At 40.5% G+C, this 20984-nt stretch overlaps 1 protein-coding gene across 1 annotated transcript; it reads left to right on the forward strand.

The window, feature by feature from the left end:
* The first annotated feature begins 12776 nt into the window (after positions 1-12776).
* Positions 12777-15738, forward strand: LOC138011835 (E3 ubiquitin-protein ligase TRIM71-like). Its single transcript, XM_068859057.1, has one exon. The coding sequence runs from the start codon at positions 12964-12966 to the stop codon at positions 15199-15201; it is 2238 nt and encodes a 745-aa protein (XP_068715158.1). The 5' UTR covers positions 12777-12963; the 3' UTR covers positions 15202-15738.
* The last annotated feature ends 5246 nt before the right edge of the window (positions 15739-20984 follow it).

A 20984-nucleotide genomic window follows, 5' to 3' on the forward strand; every position in this document is an offset into this window, starting at 1 on the left:
GATGATTAATAGGAATGCATGAGGTTGGAATTTCACGTTCTCTGAACAACGGCAGAGATAAGAACTCAAATGCACAGAAGATGTACAGCACCATTATTCACTTAATGAACCTAGAGTTTTGTGGTCTTGCTACTGTTGTAACTAAATCTCTAATATCTTACTAAGTGTAGCAGCATATGGCGCTTTTAAAGTTTCAGTGCCTCTGTTACCATGCTGCATGGGAAGAGTTGCTATGGCAGCTTGTGCTGCTGCTACAGCAACAGCTGCCGAACAAGCACCAACTTCACCTGGAAACAAAAAGAACCATAGGAATCAAAGAAAGTATATGTTTACAAACACTGTTTTTATTATTCAAATATGCCAACCAAAGGAACAAAAGACCCTTTAAATTGTTTCGACAGCCAATGAGGCTCTGGTTGGCACATTAATCACAATAGGTGACGTCAACGATATCTTCGCTATTCGTGTGGACAGGGTATTAGTTTTGAGAAAGGTAACCGACAACTATCATATCTTTGGACATCGTTAGTTAGATTGTTTCTCAGTTGGCTAAACGTGAAGAATTTGTGTCAAAAACTTTGAAATAATTTTATCCCGTTAAGAAATTCAACAACAAAATTGGCTCTAATTTTCAGCCAGTAATCTTCTATACTCTTACTTGCATGGATTGAATAGACCCCTTTCAGTTAATTTCCAATCTGGAGGACAAAACAATCAGATTGTTTTGCATTTGAAGGGTTTCTTTCTCTCACGGGAGAGAACAACCATTGTTTTGTCCTCCAGATTGGGAAGTACTGAAAACGGTCTATTTGCTTTCAAGCGAACTCGCGTGAGCTGCAGCAATAATACCGGCAGGTACAAATCACAGGTCACAGGTCATTGTTTTACCAATACAGAAAGTATCCTAAACATTCATAAAAGCTAACCTTAGGCTTAAAAACGTTTGTCTCGACCTAATTAGGCCTAAGATTTTAGCTTTTATGAATGTTTAGGATACTTTCTGTATTGGTAAAGGGGTAACCTGTGACCTGTGTTTTGTACCTGCCGGAGTTATACACTTCGAATCCATTGCAAACAAAGTATCCTTGCAAACTGCAAACAAAAGTTTCTTCGCAAACTGCAAACATATAAAACCACACACTCCGTACTGCGCGCGCAAGAACATGCGAAGGACTGGAAACGGCTCCAAATCGAAGGTGTTGGAGCAAACATACCTTGGGATTACTTTTGACAGATAACGGTTTTCATTCTGAGCGATTACTAGTCGGCATTTTATTTCAGCTTCAAGCATACCGTACAACGACACGGAACAACCTACTAGGTGTGATGGTGGGTTCGCACACAAAACGAAAAAAAACAATAACACACACACGCCCCTTCCCACAATTGCGCAACGCACAAGCATGAAACTTATAACGAATATAATTTTTAAAGATTTTAATCTAGAAGAGGGAAAAATAAGAAAACCTAAACTTGCTTAACTTATATTTAAATGACAACAGTAATTAAAATAAACTAAATACTTTACTTTAAATATTTACAATATTAAACAGTTCCGTTCAGTTCTTCGCTTTCACTCCAAAAAGCAACTAACCAACAAACCAACAAACCGACTAACCCACAAACCAACAAACCTCAGCCAGCAATGCAGCTTTAAACCAACTGCTTCTCGGTCCGCCTCTGTTTCTGCTCTCCGGCGCCTTCTATCTTTCTCGGACTTTACGTGTCGTGTTCCTCTTTTGTCAACTCCGCCGGCGCTCAGCTTTTCCCGTTCTCCTTTTCACTAAAGAGTCGTACAGTAATATTCTCCTCGCTCGTTCCTCCACCGTAGACAAAGGGGTTTTGTCTTGATGAACGGTTGGGGTCTGCTAATGACTTTCAGCATTGACTGTTTGAGCGTTTCTGCCGTCCACTTTCTTCTAAAATTGGCCTTTCCTCTTGTCAACAAGCCTTGCACCAATATTAAACCAAACCACTTCAGCAAAAACCTTCAACGCCCACGACTTAACATCTATATATAGTTAACTAATTTATTCCAATTACAACTACAAGCAATGACTATATTACAACACTAAGAAATTCTATAACACTAAATCGGATAATGCATAATACACTAGGGAATCGTACAATTGATAATTAACACTCAGACTAACGAACAAGACGATTGGCTAAAACTATTTACAAACTGGTGACAAAAAAACATAATTCCGTGACACCTTCCCCCTTTCTAAGTCTATTTTGGGGTTGGAAAACACAAAAATAGAGATTAAAAGAAAAGGACTACTGTAGGCGTATGGGGCTAGAAAACTAAAGCAAGCTTAAACTCTACTGAGGGCGTCCACGTTGCTGTTCTTTTTTCCACTCTTATGTTCGATGATCATATCGTATTCCTGCAGTGTAATACTCCATCGAAGAAGTTTCCTACTCTTGTTTCGCACTTGATTCAGCCATGTTAACGGGTTGTGATCAGTTTGTAAGATAAAAGTTCTGCCAAAGAGATAGTATCTGAATGTCTCAACAGCCCACACGATTCCTAAACACTCTTTTTCTGTTGTACTTAATTTTGCCTCTCTGGGCTGTAACTTCCTGCTGGCATAGGCGACTGGATGTTCTTCACCATTCTTACCTTTTTGACACAAAATAGCTCCAAGGCCTCTATTGGAAGCATCGACCTGCAAAATAAATTCTTCATCCCAATGAGGTGGCCTTAGTACCGGAGGTTTTTGCATAGCCTCCTTTAAATCTAAGAAAGCCTTTTCGTGTTCGAGCAGCCAACTAACCTTAGTTGGATTTTTTCCTCTTGTTAAATCCGTCAAGACGGATGCTCTTTCAGAAAAATTGGGGATAAATTTACGATAATAGCCGACCATCCCTAAAAAAGATCTTACTTTTTTTTTGGTTTGAGGTCTGGGATATTCGACGATTGACTGAACTAAAGCTTTACGTGGTTCGATCCTATCCCCTCCAATGCGATGTCCGACAAAATCTACAGTTTTCATGGCTATCTTACATTTAGAGGGTCGTGCATGTAAATTGTATTCTCGAAGGCGCTCTAGGATTTGGCGTAAATCTGACAGGTGTTGTGCGAATGTAGAAGGCGTATCCACCTCAACATCGTCTATGTAGGCATCAGCGCAATCCAAATCTTTCAATACTACGTCAGTCATCATCCTCTGAAAGGTGGCGGGAGCTGTCTTCATTCCGAAAGGCATAACAAGAAACTCGTATAAGCCCCTAGAAGTAATGAACGCAGATTTCTCAATAGTTGCCTTCTCCAAAGGAACTTGCCAATATCCCTTCGTAAGATCAAGTGTAGTTATATACTTTGCAGCTGCAACCTTCTCTATCATTTTATCCATGTTTGGAATTGGATATGCATCCATTTTTGTAATCTTATTTAGTTTCCTATAATCGACGCAAAATCGGATAGTTCCGTCTGGTTTTGGAACAACTACAACGGGAAACGCCCATGGGCTGTTTGAGGGACGAATTATTCCTAACTCTAACATCTTATCAATTTCTTTATTTACTTCGGTTTCGAGACTCTGTGGTATTCTATAGGGGGAACATCGTATTGGCAGAGAGTCGTCTATGTCGATCCGGTGAGTTGCCGCGGACGTTACGTTAGGCCTTCCAGAGAACACATCAGTGTATTCCTGCAGTAGCAATTCGACCTGGTTTCTATGATGTTTTGATAGATCCTTGGAGATCTTCACGTCTTCCCATGTTTCTTCGTTTGAAATTGCTGGAACATCTCGTTCATGTGGTAAGGGCATCTCGAGCGATTCTTGCAAGACAAATGCAACCATTTCATCACGACTCTGCCATTTACTCAAAAGGTTTATGTGATACGTACGATGTTGTTTGTGTGCCTTGCCAGTATCGAGTTCGTAATTGAGCCCGTCATTCAACACTTTAGTAACTCTGTATGGGCCTTGCCAGGAAACTTCCAACTTGCTACCTGGCGTGGGCAGTAAAACCAAGGCTTTGTCTCCAACTTCAAAACGTCTTCTGGAACTGTGAATGTCATACAGTCGCTTTTGCGTCCCTTGTGATTTCTTCAAGTGCTCTTGAACCGCCTGCTGCATCACTGCGAGTCTTCGTCTAATTTCGAGGACATGGGTCACCAAACCTTTCCCAGAGGGATGTTTTTCTAACCATGTCTCTTTTATAACAGCTAAAGGTCCCCTAACCATACGACCATACAGTAACTCGAATGGGGAATACCCAGTTGACTCACAAGGAACTTCCCTGTAGGCAAATAACAAATATGGGAGGTACTTATCCCAATGCGCCACCTGCTCTCGAACAAACTTTTTAAGCATCACTTTCAATGTACCATTGAAACGTTCCACTAAGCCATTAGCCTCTGGATGGTATACTGAGGTTTTGATCCTAGAGATCCCTAACTGATCATACAATTGCGCCATAAGGTTACCAACAAAATTAGCGGCTTGATCTGAAACTATTTCTTCTGGGATTCCGACTCTGCAAAAATACTGGATAAGGGCATCAGCAATGGTCTTCGAATTGATGTTTCTTAGCGGTATGGCTTCGGGATAACGTGTTGCGTAGTCAACGATAGTCAAGATATATTTGAAGCCTGTTGTTGTTCGCGGTAATTCTCCAACAATGTCGATGGCTATCTTTCGAAAAGGTTCTGTTTCAATTTTTACAGGGTTCAAAGGCGCCCTTTGCGATTTCATTTTGCGTTGCACCAATTGACACTGCGGGCAGGTTGCACAATATTTGCGAACATCAAAGTTGAAACCGGGCCAAAAGAAATGGGCTGCTATTCGATTAAGTGTTTTCGTGCTTCCCATGTGGCCAGCTAGGGGAATGGTATGGCCAACACGAAGAATTTCATCTCTATAGGCTTCTGGAACCACTATGCGATCGACAAACTTTACCCCATTATGAAAGTCTCCCAAAAACTTACGATGCAAAAGTAATCCTTTTTCAATAAAATAACCATCCGCTTCTTCAGGGGGCTTCTGAGACACTTTACTACGAGCCTTTTCGAGTGTTACATCTGATTGCTGATCTTCCATGAGCTGACACCTATTTCTATCCAGAATGTTATGTGCAAAATTCTCCATACGTGACTCCTGCCTCTCCTCACTTTCCGCATTCTTTTCTTCGTTCCCAGAAGGCTCCTGCTCCTCAAAGAGTGTTGGCAAAACACCTTCTATCAGACCGTTATCCTTCTTTGTCTCTTTCTGCGACAAATTTCTAACTGCGAATGAGTTTTTTCGATCAATCATCTCATCTGCTCGCTTCTGCGCCTCCTCTAATGATTTTTGTCGTCGGGTCATTACGAATGCCTCGTTATGTTCCCTATCGTGAGCCAAAATATTGTTTTCCCATTGATCCAATATATTTTTCTTGGAGAGGGTCTGACCAAAAGACGACCTACCAAGTAGACAATCAACGGGTAGCCTGTCAAATACCCCCACCAATTCCTTGTACTTTCCCTGTTCACTCTCAATTTCTACCCAGGCTAAAGGTATTACCAGCCTTTCGCCTGCTGCGGTTAAGACAGTAATCTTTTCACCGGACAAAGATGCATCGCTAACATATCTTTTGTGAACGAGGGTTCTCGTACACCCAGAATCGACAACCATCTCAGCTTGTTTGCCCGAAATTCTGCCTCTAACATTGCACGCTGGGAACTCTAATTGGTCAGTCTTAAGTGGCGTCATACATAAGAGATACCCTTGTGAAGTTGTATTGCGAGTTCTTCCACAGTTATACGACATATGTCCCTTTTTACCTCTCTTGAAACAAGTCACCTCAGGCTTTGCGTTCCTAACGCTGGGTGGAACAAATTTTTGGGGAACTACTGACTTTTGGCCTTGTTTTGGTTGCGTTGGCGACGTACCCTCTTTTACATTCAATTCCTTGTTTTGCTTAAAACCTTGCCCCCTACTAAAAGAAGCATATTTACCCGAAATTAGTGGACCTTTTCTTGCCTGAACGTGAAGATTCGCGAGATTTCCGAGATCCTCGGCAGTTTTTGGCTTCTGCTCCTTCAACCAAGCTCTCAGTTCTGGACTGACTGCATCTAGGAGTCTTTCCATCACTATCTGTTCTAAGATCTTGTTAGCATCCCCAGTTGCCTCGGCAACAGCCATCCAACGGTCCAAGTACCTTCGAGTTCTATTCCCCCATTGCACGAAGTCTTCATCTGCCGTTTTCTCGGAGGTTCTAAATCTATACCTATAGTGATCTGCCGTCAGTTGATACGCTTTAATAATTATGGCCTTGCTCTGCTTGTAGTCTTGTGAGGCCGGTTCTGGAATTTCTAGGTAAATGGATTTGGCCTTTTCGGTGAGTTTGGGAACAAGATTTCCAACCCACTCTGCCTCAGGTAAAGATTGGGCCTTAGCTGTCATCTCGAAAATCCTAAAGTAATCATCTATGTCTTCACTTTCCCTCATTTCCCTGATTTTTATAAACTTGGTTTTTTTTACGGCACTCTGTTGCCTATTCACGTCTCGAATGGTAAACTCTTCATTCTCGTGTCTAAGACTTCGCAATCGTTCCTCTTCCCTAATGGATCTTTCCTCTTCCTCACGTGCTTTCTGCCTTTCAAATTCCCTTCTCTCCCTCTCCAATTCCCTTTCAAACTCTCTTTTCTCCCTTTCGGCGTCCCTTTCGTCCTGCATTATTTTCCTACGCAGTTCTAAAACGGCTAATTCTCGCTCTTGTAATTTCATCTGCTGTTCAAAGCTCAATTCATTAAGTAATTCGGTCTTATCCTCTGTAGCACTAAAGTCCAGTTCCTTTGCCGCTGCGGGACTTTCACCCCTCATAAGTCTATCCTGCATTCTCAATTTACTTGCTAAAGTTTTCACCCCGTCTTTTCTTACAAATAGAAGAGATCTTTTCCTTGCTTCAGCTCTAAGGTCTTCCAAAGACCAAGAATTATAGTCAGGACCTTTCGCAGCCATAATGCTTATAAGTGTGGCGCTCAATTGTGTCTGAGGTGTGTGTAACTCCCACGGGAAAAGTATCCCACTCCTGACACCAAAAATATGTGATGGTGGGTTCGCACACAAAACGAAAAAAAACAATAACACACACACGCCCCTTCCCACAATTGCGCAACGCACAAGCATGAAACTTATAACGAATATAATTTTTAAAGATTTTAATTTAGAAGAGGGAAAAATAAGAAAACCTAAACTTGCTTAACTTATATTTAAATGACAACAGTAATTAAAATAAACTAAATACTTTACTTTAAATATTTACAATATTAAACAGTTCCGTTCAGTTCTTCGCTTTCACTCCAAAAAGCAACTAACCAACAAACCAACAAACCGACTAACCCACAAACCAACAAACCTCAGCCAGCAATGCAGCTTTAAACCAACTGCTTCTCGGTCCGCCTCTGTTTCTGCTCTCCGGCGCCTTCTATCTTTCTCGGACTTTACGTGTCGTGTTCCTCTTTTGTCAACTCCGCCGGCGCTCAGCTTTTCCCGTTCTCCTTTTCACTAAAGAGTCGTACAGTAATATTCTCCTCGCTCGTTCCTCCACCGTAGACAAAGGGGTTTTGTCTTGATGAACGGTTGGGGTCTGCTAATGACTTTCAGCATTGACTGTTTGAGCGTTTCTGCCGTCCACTTTCTTCTAAAATTGGCCTTTCCTCTTGTCAACAAGCCTTGCACCAATATTAAACCAAACCACTTCAGCAAAAACCTTCAACGCCCACGACTTAACATCTATATATAGTTAACTAATTTATTCCAATTACAACTACAAGCAATGACTATATTACAACACTAAGAAATTCTATAACACTAAATCGGATAATGCATAATACACTAGGGAATCGTACAATTGATAATTAACACTCAGACTAACGAACAAGACGATTGGCTAAAACTATTTACAAACTGGTGACAAAAAAACATAATTCCGTGACACTAGGAATAGAGTTTTAAGAAATAGGGGTCACTCTTTCATTATGCGGCAATAATATAAAATAATATAAGGAATGAACAATTTAAAAGTGTTTTTACCAATAGAACTGTCATTAATTTTAGATAGTTAGATAATTTTAGACATTTTTAAAGTGAACATGTTCGCTGTTCAGTAATGTTTTTATTGTGTACGATGAAGACTATTATTATTATTATTATTCATCGGGAGAAATGGTGCGACATTTACGCATGTCAATGAGCCATTGCAGCGGACTATTCAAGCGTGAATGCGCGATAAAAGCGTCAAAATAGTAAAGAAAATGGATGTTTAGGGGGCGATAGACTGACTAAAATCGTCTTTTCTGGACGTAAAAATGCAATTTCTTTAACATGATAGAGCGGATTCTTATACTTAAAGGGTTAATATATCATGGTGGCCTATTTTTAAGTGAAATAAACGAGATTAAGTTGTAGACTTTTTACTTTGAAAATCGGGCTTTTTTCGGTATCGGCAGTATGGAAAAAGACCCTTATTAGAGTTACACATCGATTTTCTGCCAAACTAAGGACAAATGTTCAGATGATAGAGCAGATTAGTTAATACACATGTATTACCTACACGTTAATAGCTTTTTCTGGAAATTTGGAGCAGAATAAGTTGTAGACTTTTGCGTTTGAAAATATACGGTTTAAACTTGGCGCGTTTTCGGAGTCAAGCCATTGTCTTTGCGAAAACAATGGTTGCCATGAAGAAAGAAAACGCCGTAATACGTTATGATGAAAACCAGTCGCGCGCGAAATTTAAAGGGAGAAATGGAAAGCGGAGGAATAAGAAGAAAGCCGAAACTTGGACAAAACTGACTATCTATCCCGCCGAAATTTCGCATTCGCCTTACCACATAGCAAATGAGCTGAGTCAAAAAGAAGATATTTTTTCCTGAAGACCAAGCGCACTCGTTCGACTGGACGTACGTATAGCTCAACATTCCCTGGCCAGCTCTAAGTACGAAAAGGCAAAGAGAGCTATCGAAGAAGGTATAGAGCTGACCGAAAAGCGTATTAAAGTAATCAAGTTGGCTGACCGGAGTGAGTTTGGCTGGTCGACAGTCTCGGAATATTTATCGGACAAGTTGGCGTCAAATTCAGAGGACGAAAAGCGCATTTTTCGCTCGGAGAGGCGTGCTGATCGTCGTTCTAAGCAAGCGGGCCTGTCTGTTTTGATTGTCGGTTTGTTTTTGTATTTACCTTTGGTATGCTTTAGACTTTGCTTGCACTGTTCAGCATTTGCCTGCGGTTAACCGAATGGCCCGTGTGTGGCATGCTTTTGCTACGGTTACCGGGCGGCATAGTTGTGTGAGTTGCTGCACTCTTACGAGTTTTGAGCGTGGTCTTAGTTGTATACTAGGATTTGGCACTTTAAGTGCGATGCTGGTCTTACCAGAGTTTCATGACGCCTACTTTAGGCGGATACATTAGAGAGGTTGCATTGTTTGCCCTCTGTTCTAACTGTTTGTTGATAGCTGCTCCTGCCTGGATTATATATTTTACCTTTGTGATTTTGCGCAGTGTCTGTTTGCTATATTTTTGCTCGCTAACCTTATTTTGGTTTCTGCTTTTTATTTTTTATTTTTAAAAGATATCTTGCGGGACGGGGGCTTCACGGCGAATCTCCAGGTTCCATCATTGCAGTTAATGGTTCCCCGTCTGGTTGATATTGTGTTAGAGTCTAGCGCAACAAACACAGCCTACAAGTACAGTCAGGTCCCTCGATTCCTCAATGAAGGACAGGCATGTTGGTTGGAAGAACCCGAAGTCTAAGTTTGTTATCTTGAAGCTGTGCCAGAACAGCTTGTTGAGATTACTCGGTTTGTGAGAATTTAGTTCGTTTTTAGGGGTCCAGTAGGAGGGCCAGGCAGCCGTAGCCTACTTTAGTTCCTACCCAGATTTCCTGCGCCAATCTTGGTGAGGTTTTTTCTGGCCTCCGAGTGTCCGCTGCGGCGGATACGTGCTCGGCTTGCCTTGTATTGCATGTGCTAGGGTATCCAACCCCCCAGGGAGTGTTGTGTTGCCTATTTTTGAGTCTGTAATAAAGTCAGTGCTGGTTACCGCGGCACACTGCATAATTCTCCATATCGTTGTTGTATTTTGTTGTTTCTATGGTACGGTAAATAGCACAGAATTTATTTTGTTTTGGTGCAATGTCTTTTTTTAGAATTACTTCCTGTCACGCTTATATGTCGTTTTCGTAATCATTATCCTGTTAGCTTTTCCCTGCATAATTTTGCCTTTGTTAAGTTTATTAGTATAAAATTCGCCGCTTTGCTAAAAAATACATTCTGATTTTGTACTCCGGAGAGTCTACGTTGCCTTGTTGAAGTTTTATCGTCCCTTCCTTTAGTTTGTTCCGTTTTTAAAAGCCGCACAACGTTTGTAAGTATTATTTCCACTCGTCATTTCGTTTTTTTTTTCGTCGTTTGTGATTCTTTTGTCGATTTCTGTTTTCACTTAGCTCATTGCAGCAACGTATTTGTGTTTGTTCGCAAATCAAATAAAATCGACAAAGTTGATCACATTGCGATTTATAAATCGCGAAGTTGGTAACCTAAGGATGTTAAAGTACAAAGTTCACGTGACAAACTAGTGTCTTATTGTGAGAAGGTGAGTTTTAGGTCCGATAAATGAATGAAATAAGCATTAATATTAATATTAATGAGCAATATATATATTCTTCTCTGGTTCCTTTAGACCTTCCTGGTCCATAAAAATACGACTTTGTGCCATTTAGAGCACTTCACAAAAATGACAAAACAATGAGTATGTGCAGTTCTGCTACATTATTCAGGAGACGAGTTAATAGGAATGCAGTACCCCAGAATCATGAGGTTGGAATTTCACGTTCTCTGGACAACGGTAGAGATGAGAACTCAAATGCACACAAGATGTACTGCACAATTTTCCACTGACTGAACCTACTGTTTTGTGGTGTTGCTGTTGTTGTAACTAAATCTCTAATCCCGGGTCTCTAATATCTTACCAAGTGCAGCAGCATATGGCGCTTTTAAAGTTTCAGTGCCTCTTCTACCATGCTGCATGGGAAGAGTTGGTATGGCAGCTTGTGCTGCTGCTACAGCAACAGCTGCCGAACCAGCACCAACTTCACCTGGAAACAAAAAGAACCATAGGAATCAAAGAAAGTGTATGTTTACAAACACTGTTTTTATTATTCAAATATGCCAACCAAAGGAACAAAAGACCCTTTAAATTGTTTCGACAGCCAATGAGGCTCTGGTTGGCACATTAATCACAATAGGTGACGTCAACGATATCTCCGCTATTCGTTTGGACAGGGTCTTAGTTTTGAGAAAGGTAGCCGACAACTATCGTTAGTTAGATTGTTTCTCAGTTGGCTAAGTGTGAAGAATTTGTTTCAAAAACTTGGAAATAATTTTATTCCGTTAAGAAATTCAACAACAAAATTGGCTCTAATTTTCAGCCAGTAATCTTCTATACTCTTACTTGCATGGATTGTATAGACCCCTTTCAGTTAATTTCCAATCTGGAGGACAAAACAATAAGATTATTTTGCATCTGAAGGGTTTGTTTCTCTCAGGGAAGAGAACAACCATTGTTTTGTCCTCCTGATTGGGAAGTACTGAAATGGGTCTATTTGCTTTCCAGCCAACTCGCGTGAGCTGCAGCATCGCAAACGAAGAGATATAATATCTCTTCGTTTGCGATGCAGTTACCGGCAGGTACAAATCACAGGTCACGGGTCATTGTTTTACCAATACAGAAAGTATCCTAAAAGCTAACCTTAGGCCTAAAAACTTTTGTTTCGGCCTAATTAGGCCTAAGATTTTAGCTTTTATGAATGTTTAGGATATTTTCTGTATTGGTAAAGGGGTAACCTGTGACCTGTGACCTGTGTTTTGTACCTGCCGGAGATAATACACTTCGAATCCACTGCAAACAAAGTATCCTTGCAAACTGCAAACAAAAGTTTCATCGCAAACTGCACACTCCGTACTGCGCGCGCAAGAACATGCGAAGGGCTGGAAACGGCTTCAACAAACATGTTTGTGAAAATCGAAGGTGTTGGAGCAAACATATCTTGGGATTACTTTTGACAGATAACGGTTTTCATTCTGAGCAATTACTAGTCGGCATTTTATTTCAGCTTCAAGCATACCGTACAACGGCACGGAACAACCTACTAGGAATAGAGTTTTAAGAAATAGGGGTCACTCTTTCATTATGCTGCAATAATATAAAATAATATAAGGAATGAACAATTTAAAAGTGTTTTTACCAATAGAACTTTCATTAATTTTAGATAATTAGATAACTTCAGACATTTCTAAAGTGAACATGTTTGTTGTTCAGTAATGTTTTTATTGTGTACGATAGAGACTATTATTATTATTATTCTCATTCTCATTATCATTATCATTATCATTATCATTATTATTATCATTATCATTATCATTATTATCATTATTATTATTATTAAATACGAAACGGGCGGTTTCCATGGTAATGGTCCGTACTGTAAAATCCCGACCGAACACCAGCCAGTCAGAGTTCTCTATTTAGCCTGATAATTGATTTCCATTTCATAATATCCAAGTATTTGTTCCTAAGTTTATACCAATTCTCTGTTATGCAGATTAAAAGAAGCATTATCTAAAGCGTTATACCATGGAATCTCGGTTTTGTAAAGTGTTAAGTTTCTCCTTTGTCCTAATTCGTTCAAAAAGCCATTTCTATTAGGCAGAGCTCCGTGATCTCAGCCTACAACACTTCACAAAGGTCACCCACTTGCCCTCCCTTTATCACTTTAAGCTCGCTGCCTGCATAAAAGCCAAACTTCCGGGAGTCAGAGAACCAAAACAAAACAATCAACAGACTTTTAAAACACATCGCAATGATTGGCTAATGGTCACCTGATTCCAAGAAAAGCTAAAGATAGAAATCACGAGACTTGGAATATCATAGGCAACGGCACTCAGTTCGTGAAGGCGTGGAGATTAGCAATATGGATATCCCAAAGTTGCTTTTCAATCTTCGCGAAGAAGCCTCGTGTCCGGTGTGTCAAGACATCCTTAGAGATCCAAGATACCTTCCATGTTTGCACAGTTTCTGTCTGAACTGTTTGATCAACTGGCATCGAGCAAGTGGAGGCCAAGTTGATTTGAGGTGTCCGAAATGCCAAGGCCGTAGTAGAGTTCCTGCAAGCGGTGATTTGAAAGATCTTCCCACAAGCTTTTTTCTCAGCGGCTTCATCGATGCCCTAGCTATTAAAGAATCTGACAAGACCCAAGTAACATGCGCAAACTGCGACAAGAAAAGCTCTAAAACCTCGTACTGCTTCGAGTGTTGCAAGTTTTATTGTGATGAGTGTTTAATTGCGCACAACATCATTCGAAGCTACAAAGATCACCGCGTTCTGGCCGTGAAAGATTTTCAAGAAAAAGACTATGAGGTAGTAGTGAAACGACCCGTGTTTTGCTCAAGGAAGGGACATGAGAAAGAAGAGCTAAAGTTCTTTTGCAAAATTTGTCCCGAAAACTCAGTTTGTCAAACTTGTGTCATCTTGGATCACGCAGGACATAAAGTGACATTAATCCATGAGGAAGCCGAAGCTCAAAAGATCGAATTAGAGGGTCTAATTCAAACGCCAAGAGAAAACTTGTACGCAAAGGTGAAGATGGTCACTCAAATTGACGAGGAGTACGCTCAGCTTGTTCAACGAAGCGAAGACATGCTAAGAGACGTCGATGTTTTGGTTGATAATTTAATGAGGAGACTTCAAGAGGAAAGGCAAAATATCAAGTCGGCAGTGGCAACCGAAACCAGGAAATCGCTGGAGAGTCTAACAACCAAAAAAACAGTGATTCAGGAGGAAATAAAGAAGATCGAATTAGCGCTGGAAAAAGCTGAGAAAATTTTAACACAAAGCACAGACGCCGAGGTGGTACAGCTAAAGAAACCATTGCAAACCATTCTAGAACGGGTAGCACAAGTGAAGCCAGTTGAGCGCGACCCTGAAAGCTTCTTTGAATTAGTTTTCGTGGAAAATAACAAGATCCTGGAGACAATCAACAGCGAAGGCATTGGTCTTTTGAAATTTCCAACTGATGCAAAGGAACCTGTTGTCGAAGGCAAAGGACTTTGTGAAGGAACTGTTGGGCGTGAAGCTCAATTCAATTTAACGACAAGAAAGGCGGCTGCCGAACGATGTTATAATAAGAATGACAATGTAATGGTAGAATTGAGAGACGGGAGAGGGAAGGAAGGCATAACCACATTTCTTGTTAATGACAACAAAGACGGGACCTACAAAATCAGCTATTGTCCTACATTTAAAGGTAAATTCAATTTGTCGGTTAAGGTAAACGGGCAACATATCCGTGGTAGCCCTTTCTGTGTTGTAATTAAACCTTTCAATGTCAAACCTGTTTTATCTTTTGGAAAACAAGGCTCGAATGATGGAATGTTTATTTATCTTTGGGGGGTAGCAGTAAATTCCAGGGATGAAATCGCAGTCACTTGCCAGCACAAGGTGCAGATATTTGACTGCAAGGGCAATTTTCTGAGATCCTTTGGTCGTCAGGGTAGCGACAAGGGACAGTTTCAAGACCCTAAAGGAATAGCTTTTGGTAAAGATAGGAATATTTATATTGCAGACACCGACAACCATCGAATCCAAATTTTTAACGAGGAGGGGAGGTACATGAGTATGTTTGGTGGGGAGGGAAGCCTTGATAGCCAGCTCAAGTATCCTTATGGTTTATCATTGGATTCCAATGACAACATTATTGTGGCTGATTCCAGTAACAAATTCATTAAGATTTTTTCCCCTGATGGAAAGTTTCTAACAAAAATAGGTGGACCCAGTTCCCTTAGTTCTCCTTTTCATTGTGTTCAGTGTGGTGATTATCTCATTGTGTCAGACTGTGGTGATAACAGTGTGAAAGTATTCACCCAGGAGGGGTACTTTAAGTATCAGTTTGGCACAAGAGGGACGGGAAATGGAGAGTTTGATGGTCCCTGTTGTTTGTCAGTGAATAAATCAGGTCATGTACTTGTCTGTGATTCTGGTAATAATCATAGAGTGCAAGTCTTTGAACTGAATGGTAAGTTTGTTGGTAAGTTTGGAAAAGAGGGCAGCAACTTGGGAGAGTTTGAGCATCCAATATCAGTAGCTCTCCTCAGTGATGGCCAAATTGTTGTGTCTGACTTTTTGAATCATCGCATTCAAATATTTCATTAATCTTGAGCAGACACTTGCTTAAAGCCAAGAAACAATAATCGATCATCTAAACTCATACAAATCCTTATAATTATTCCCCAGAGCCTCGAGATGATGCCTTTTGTTTAGTATTGGTCTGTTATATTGCCCAGTGAGTTCCGGTGTAGTTATCATTAACTGAGCCATGACTGATTAAAGTGTTTCACTTTAAGGGAGTAGTTTTCTTTGAAGCTTTGATTTGATTAATATTCATTTATATTCAACATTTTCGTAATAACCACTTGCGTGACAGCAAATAATTGTAAATATAACGTTTGAGCTCTCAGTGTTTAAAAAAAGCTGTTTCGTATATTTTAGTGTATATAAGCAAGTATGTACCCTTGTTACTTAATAATAGGTTTGATATCAAAAGAAATGTACTGTGGAATCATTCTGCAGAAGCAATATGGTAGCTTTAGTAAGTATATTATCTTTATCATGATATTCAAGTGCTGTGAACCTTGTGATTGAAAGGTAGAAGAAGTGGAAATAAAGGTCTCACGTGAATATGTTTGTATACTTTAGTGGTCTGTGTTTATTTCCCTGGGGCATGGGGTGTAGGGTGGCTGTAGGTAGGGATAGTTTCTGGGGGGAGGTGACAGTAAATCTTCTTCTGCGAATTCCATATCTTACTATCGCAATACGACAAGGTATGAAGACCTCAACTAGTGGTGTTTGCTTCAGGCGCTATAAACTAGTTATCTCCCCGCAAATTATTGCTAGAATTCTGCCATGTGAATAACTTAAAAATGGTTCGGGAACCAGCCCATGTAAAGCCTTATATACAAGAATTCAAATATTATAAATTCTCCTATTAAAGAAAGTGGGATGATTTATGCGCTCCAACAAGTCATATGTACTAAGATCACATCATTATAAAATAAAGCGCAATTAAGTTTTTCCAATTTTTTTGAATTCCGCCTACCACAGTAATGCCACTCAATAGAACAATAGTCTAAGTGAGGCAAAAGATAAGCATTATACAATCCGATCTTAGCATCTGTGTCAGATAATTTCTTATGCCTTTGCAAGACCCGCGTCTGCTGACCAACCAGTTACGTGCAATATCAGCTTTTTGCTTATCAAAATTTAAATCCTTATCAAGAGTTACACTTAAAAGTTTTATATCCTCAGCAAGACTAATATCGTCCCTGCTTATCCTAAAACACTATGTGTTCATGCTCTATTCTTGGGTTTCACTCACGTGATCAACAGCCATGTTTTTCAACGAAAACAAAAGAAGACGTTAGCATTATAATAGCTTTCAATTCCCGGAGGATTGGATTGGGACACCAACATGGCCGCCATTTCATTGTTTGGGGACACCAACATGGCGGCCGTGACTTCATGTGAAATCCAAGAATTCTCAATGGGGCCATCTCGTACAAACGCCCCAAATCCCTTCGAGATTCAAGGATAAAATTCCCACGCGCTCATAGTCTCCTGGGTGTTCGGTTTCACACAGCTTTTATATAAAGAGGCCTGTTTTGGCCTGGTTAATTCTCTTTTCGTTAAACGTTCGCCAGTCGATAGCTTGGCGTTGTTCTTTTTACCGGTCATCGCTGAGCCATCTTCGAAGATTTTCATCGTTTTCCATGACGGACCAAGTTCCTGTTGTTTCCGCTGATGGGGCTGTTGCAGCGGCCGTTGACCGTCCAGCCTTCGCTGCCGTTGAGAACAACGCACAGAACGCTAACGGCAACGTGGTTCCTGCGCCCCAACCTGCAGCTCCGGAGCCCGAGGTTAGTGTTTCTCTTGTCGTTGTATTCGTTTAGCTTGGGTCTCGCTTCTGCGTTATTTGTATTAGTTTTCGCGTTTGTACTACTAATTTAGTTTTCGTATCTGTGTACAGATTTACAATTCTCACGTCTACTTTCGCGTTTGTGTTACCACTTTAGTTGGCGCCTGTGTATCAATTCAGTTTTCACGTCTGTATACAGCTTTAGTTTTCCGTCTGTGTGACAAGTTTAGGTTTCGCGTCTGTGTTACCGGTTTAGTTTTGGCGTCTGTGTGACAGGTCTGTGTGACATATTTAATTTTTCGCGTTTTTGTGACAAACTTAGCTTTCCGTCTGTGTGACAAGTCTGTGTGACAAATTTAGTTTTCGCGTCTGTGTGACCCAAGTTTAGTTACGAGTTTAGTTTAGTTTTTTTGCCTCTTGTGTGACAAGTTTCTTCTTCGCGTCTGTGTGACAAGATTTTTCACCTGCGTGTGGAGCTTTCACTTTTTTCTCATTATTTCCCTATCCCTTCGTTGGGTTATGAGGACCCTCGCCAAACAGTAGAGTCTTTGCAATTGGCCCTTAATGTTTCTAAAGTTATTCAGTCCTTGGAATCAGTTAGACTCCTCGCCTCTCGTCCTGCCGCGCTTCTCGATCCTTTCGCCCTCCTTGCTGCCTTGGAACAACTGTCAGTCCACGCTAGGGACGCGAACCACCCTCAACGCAAAGTTTGATGCTATTTTTAAAGAGTGCCCCCCTTGCAAACTCCAACTCACTTGCTGAATTGGTGCTGCAACTCCTTGGGGATAAGGAGGAAAGAGATGTGGCTTCCCAGATCCGAAAGATTTTAAGGTCACTCTTTTCCTAAAAGTTCAGCTCTAGGACAGGCCTTTGATTTTTGGGGAGACAAGGTCACGGTGGACTTCTCACGCCACAGTACTACCGGCCCGGAACCTTTACTAGGCGCTGTATGTTGGAGTTTCGGTGCCTTTGATCGTTTGCCTTGTTAGTTATCTCGGTGTTCTTCTGTACTGAAGTCCACGCCACATTAACGTTTGCTTTGTCTATTACTTCGTGTTTGTTTCGCTTGTCTTTTTTCTTTCTAAGCTAACCGCTGGTATCCCTTCGAAGGGGTCTTCTTACGCCCTTAATTGCTCTGTTCCTGGACGGGGTTTTTTTTGGGCTGCTTCGCGGTTGGCTTTTCCCCTCTTCTATATCGTTTCATTGGCGCTTTTTTCGTTGTCCTTTTTGTTTTAGACGCCCCCGTGCAAGAAACCTCGTTATGATTTTCGCCCGGACGAAGTCCCTTCAAATTTTATTCAGTGGTGCAATTGGAAAGGGGAAAAGTGTCGAGTTGCAGGCCCGAACCCCTCGCCCTACATGGTTTCCAAGGTTGTAAAGTTTGCAATAAAGCTTTTTGAGTTATGGGGAGAGTTACGGTCATCCGTGTATTTTGTTGGGACCTTACCACCCTGCCTAGCTTTCGGGAGTAGCAGCCCTGAGTTCATTCCGGTAGTGGCACCAGATCGAAATTCTCATCATGTAAACCAATACAGAGCGAACATTAACCGGAGTAACTGCAAAATATCCTGCCGCTTTGAAAGTAATCCATAGATGCGTTCCTTTGCTACGCAGTCGCTTTGTATTATATCAATTGTCCTCTAAGAGAATACGCGGATACGCTGAGGAAAGCAACGCTCATCCCTGAGAAACAGTAAGTGTCTTTCTAAGTGGACACGCCGATATACACTGTTGATCACATGGAGGATTAACTATTATCCGATGAGCTTATCCTAAAGAGACAAAATAGATTTCCCCCCACACAAATCCTCGAAAGAAATTCCTTGCTCGCCCCAATCCTTTACCTTTTGGCGGTGCCCCTTTCAGAGAGCGAAACCGTTCTAAGGAAACGGTTTGCCCAAAAAAAAATGTATACACAAGTGTTATCAAGGGCAAACAGGAACTTTTTTATTCTTATTTTTTTTTGTTTCCTTTTATTTTTTACGGGATTCGACCCATCCCTCGCTATTCTAGAAAATGTTACAGGGCGTTCCTGCAATTTGAAACTTTTTGTTTCTTGCTTCCTTTTCGAAGCTTTTTCTTCAAAGTGACATCAGCGATACATGACTCAAATTTGTTGCTTCTTGGTGGTGACCCGGTATCTTTGATTTTCCCTGTTGATTTTGTAGACGTAATATTCTCCAAATCTTCTCTCTTTAGCTTCCTCTTTCTACCTTCGAAGGAGTCTCTACATAATGTGGCTTCGTCATCCATTTTGATGTCCTTTCTGACAAACAGTGCAACGAAAAATCCTTTGGTATAATCTTCAGTTGGCGAGGCATGAATGCTGTTCTCCGCTGTGAGAATTAAAAAGAAGATTCATGTGTCGAACACGCACCAGAATCGTATTTTCTGTCAATTACACTGCAAGTCTAGAGAGATAAAAAAATATAATTTATTACATGTAGTTCAGTGCTTCGGGGTTCACGTGTGTTCAGTGCTTTTCGTGGTTTGGGCGGACCATCCCGGTCACAGCCAGAAAAGAAGAGATGATATGTGTCGAGAGAATTGTGTTTCTAAAGTTTTTTATTCCTTTGCCGAAATCTCGAATCGATCTCGTCGAAATGGACTTGTAACGCGAGAAATTTGAACTCCAGAACTCAAAAATCTAAACAACATTTCCCGGGAATCATGCTGTTGGCAGTCAAGTTGGTTAAGTGCCCCCGCAGGGTTTTCGCTCAGAGACAACCTAAAAGCCCCTGCGTAAAAAGGGAAAATATGTAAATTAATATGTAAATTGGTAGACATTGTATAGAGGAGCGCGCATGGTGGTATTGAAATTGCTTAACAGGGCGCGCAAGGCGATATCGGTACTGTTCACCGAGTTCGCAAGGTGTTCTGGGTAACTTGAGTCACGAGGCATCATCGACATAGTCTCAGTATCAACATTTCAACCAACCTATAATCGATCATTTTTACAACAGTTATTCAAAGATGATAATAATAATGATAATAATAATAATAATAATCATAATAATAATAATAATAATAATAATAATAATAATCAGCAATCCGAATATAATAAGCGAGGCTTGTTCCAATTTTATGGCATTTCAAGGTACCGTAGCAAGAACCATATGGATCAAAAAGATGACGACGAAAGCTGACGACGAAATATTGCCTTGTAGTCATTGAATGTTCCTATTCTTGTTTTACTATCATAGTCCAAAATTACCATTTTCCAAATTATGTAAATTACTTTTTAGTTGATAGTGTATCAAATAAATGTTGATGGAAATTAAAAATAAATGCTGTTATATTGTTGCCCATCCTTTCCTTTCATCTTTCACTTTCATTTACATACATAATTACATGTAAAATAATATTATGAAGACATCACAATGTGCAGCACATATTAATTGGAAAACACCTCAACTGCCATCCATATTATCTTAGGCGGGAAAACGAATACTAGTTTTACTTGGTTAATTGTTTTGGTCTGGATTCAGTAAATCACGTTGCAAACGACCCCAATTTGTTTCAGTCCCACTGCGCTATACAGCGATATTTCCATTTCCGTCACCCATTGTTATTAATATGCCAACCAGAGGCTAATTGGTTGTTGAAACAATAACTACTTTTGTTTCGGGGTTGGCAAATTTTAATATCAAAAGAAATGTGACGTCAATGTTTGTTGAAATATCGAAATTAGGAACTTTACGATCTACAACGGCGGCGTCGACGAAACCTCAATTCCCGTCTACACGTCCAAACGTTGTTATAAAACATTTGTTAGATCAACAATGTTAGAACGTGTAGCATGCATGTTTGATGACGTTTTTTCAACATTTTTTGTTGGGAGAATGTTTTGATTTCGATCCAACATACAACAAATGTTGCATCAGCCGCCCTTTCAACAATGTTGTATTGCAAAGACTAAAGTGAGGTGTTTCCAACAATATTATATGCGTATCCAACGTTGTTAGAAGCGTTCATATAACTATGTTAGGACATGTTCTTCTAAGAATGTTACAATGTGTAACAA

Source organism: Montipora foliosa, chromosome 7, assembly GCF_036669935.1.
Source record: "Montipora foliosa isolate CH-2021 chromosome 7, ASM3666993v2, whole genome shotgun sequence".
Lineage (NCBI taxonomy): Eukaryota > Metazoa > Cnidaria > Anthozoa > Scleractinia > Acroporidae > Montipora > Montipora foliosa.

Coding starts and splice junctions, on each gene's coding strand:
- LOC138011835 (XM_068859057.1), top strand. CDS start 12,964: ATGGATATCCCAAAGTTGCTTTTCAATCTTCGCGAAGAAGCCTCGTGT.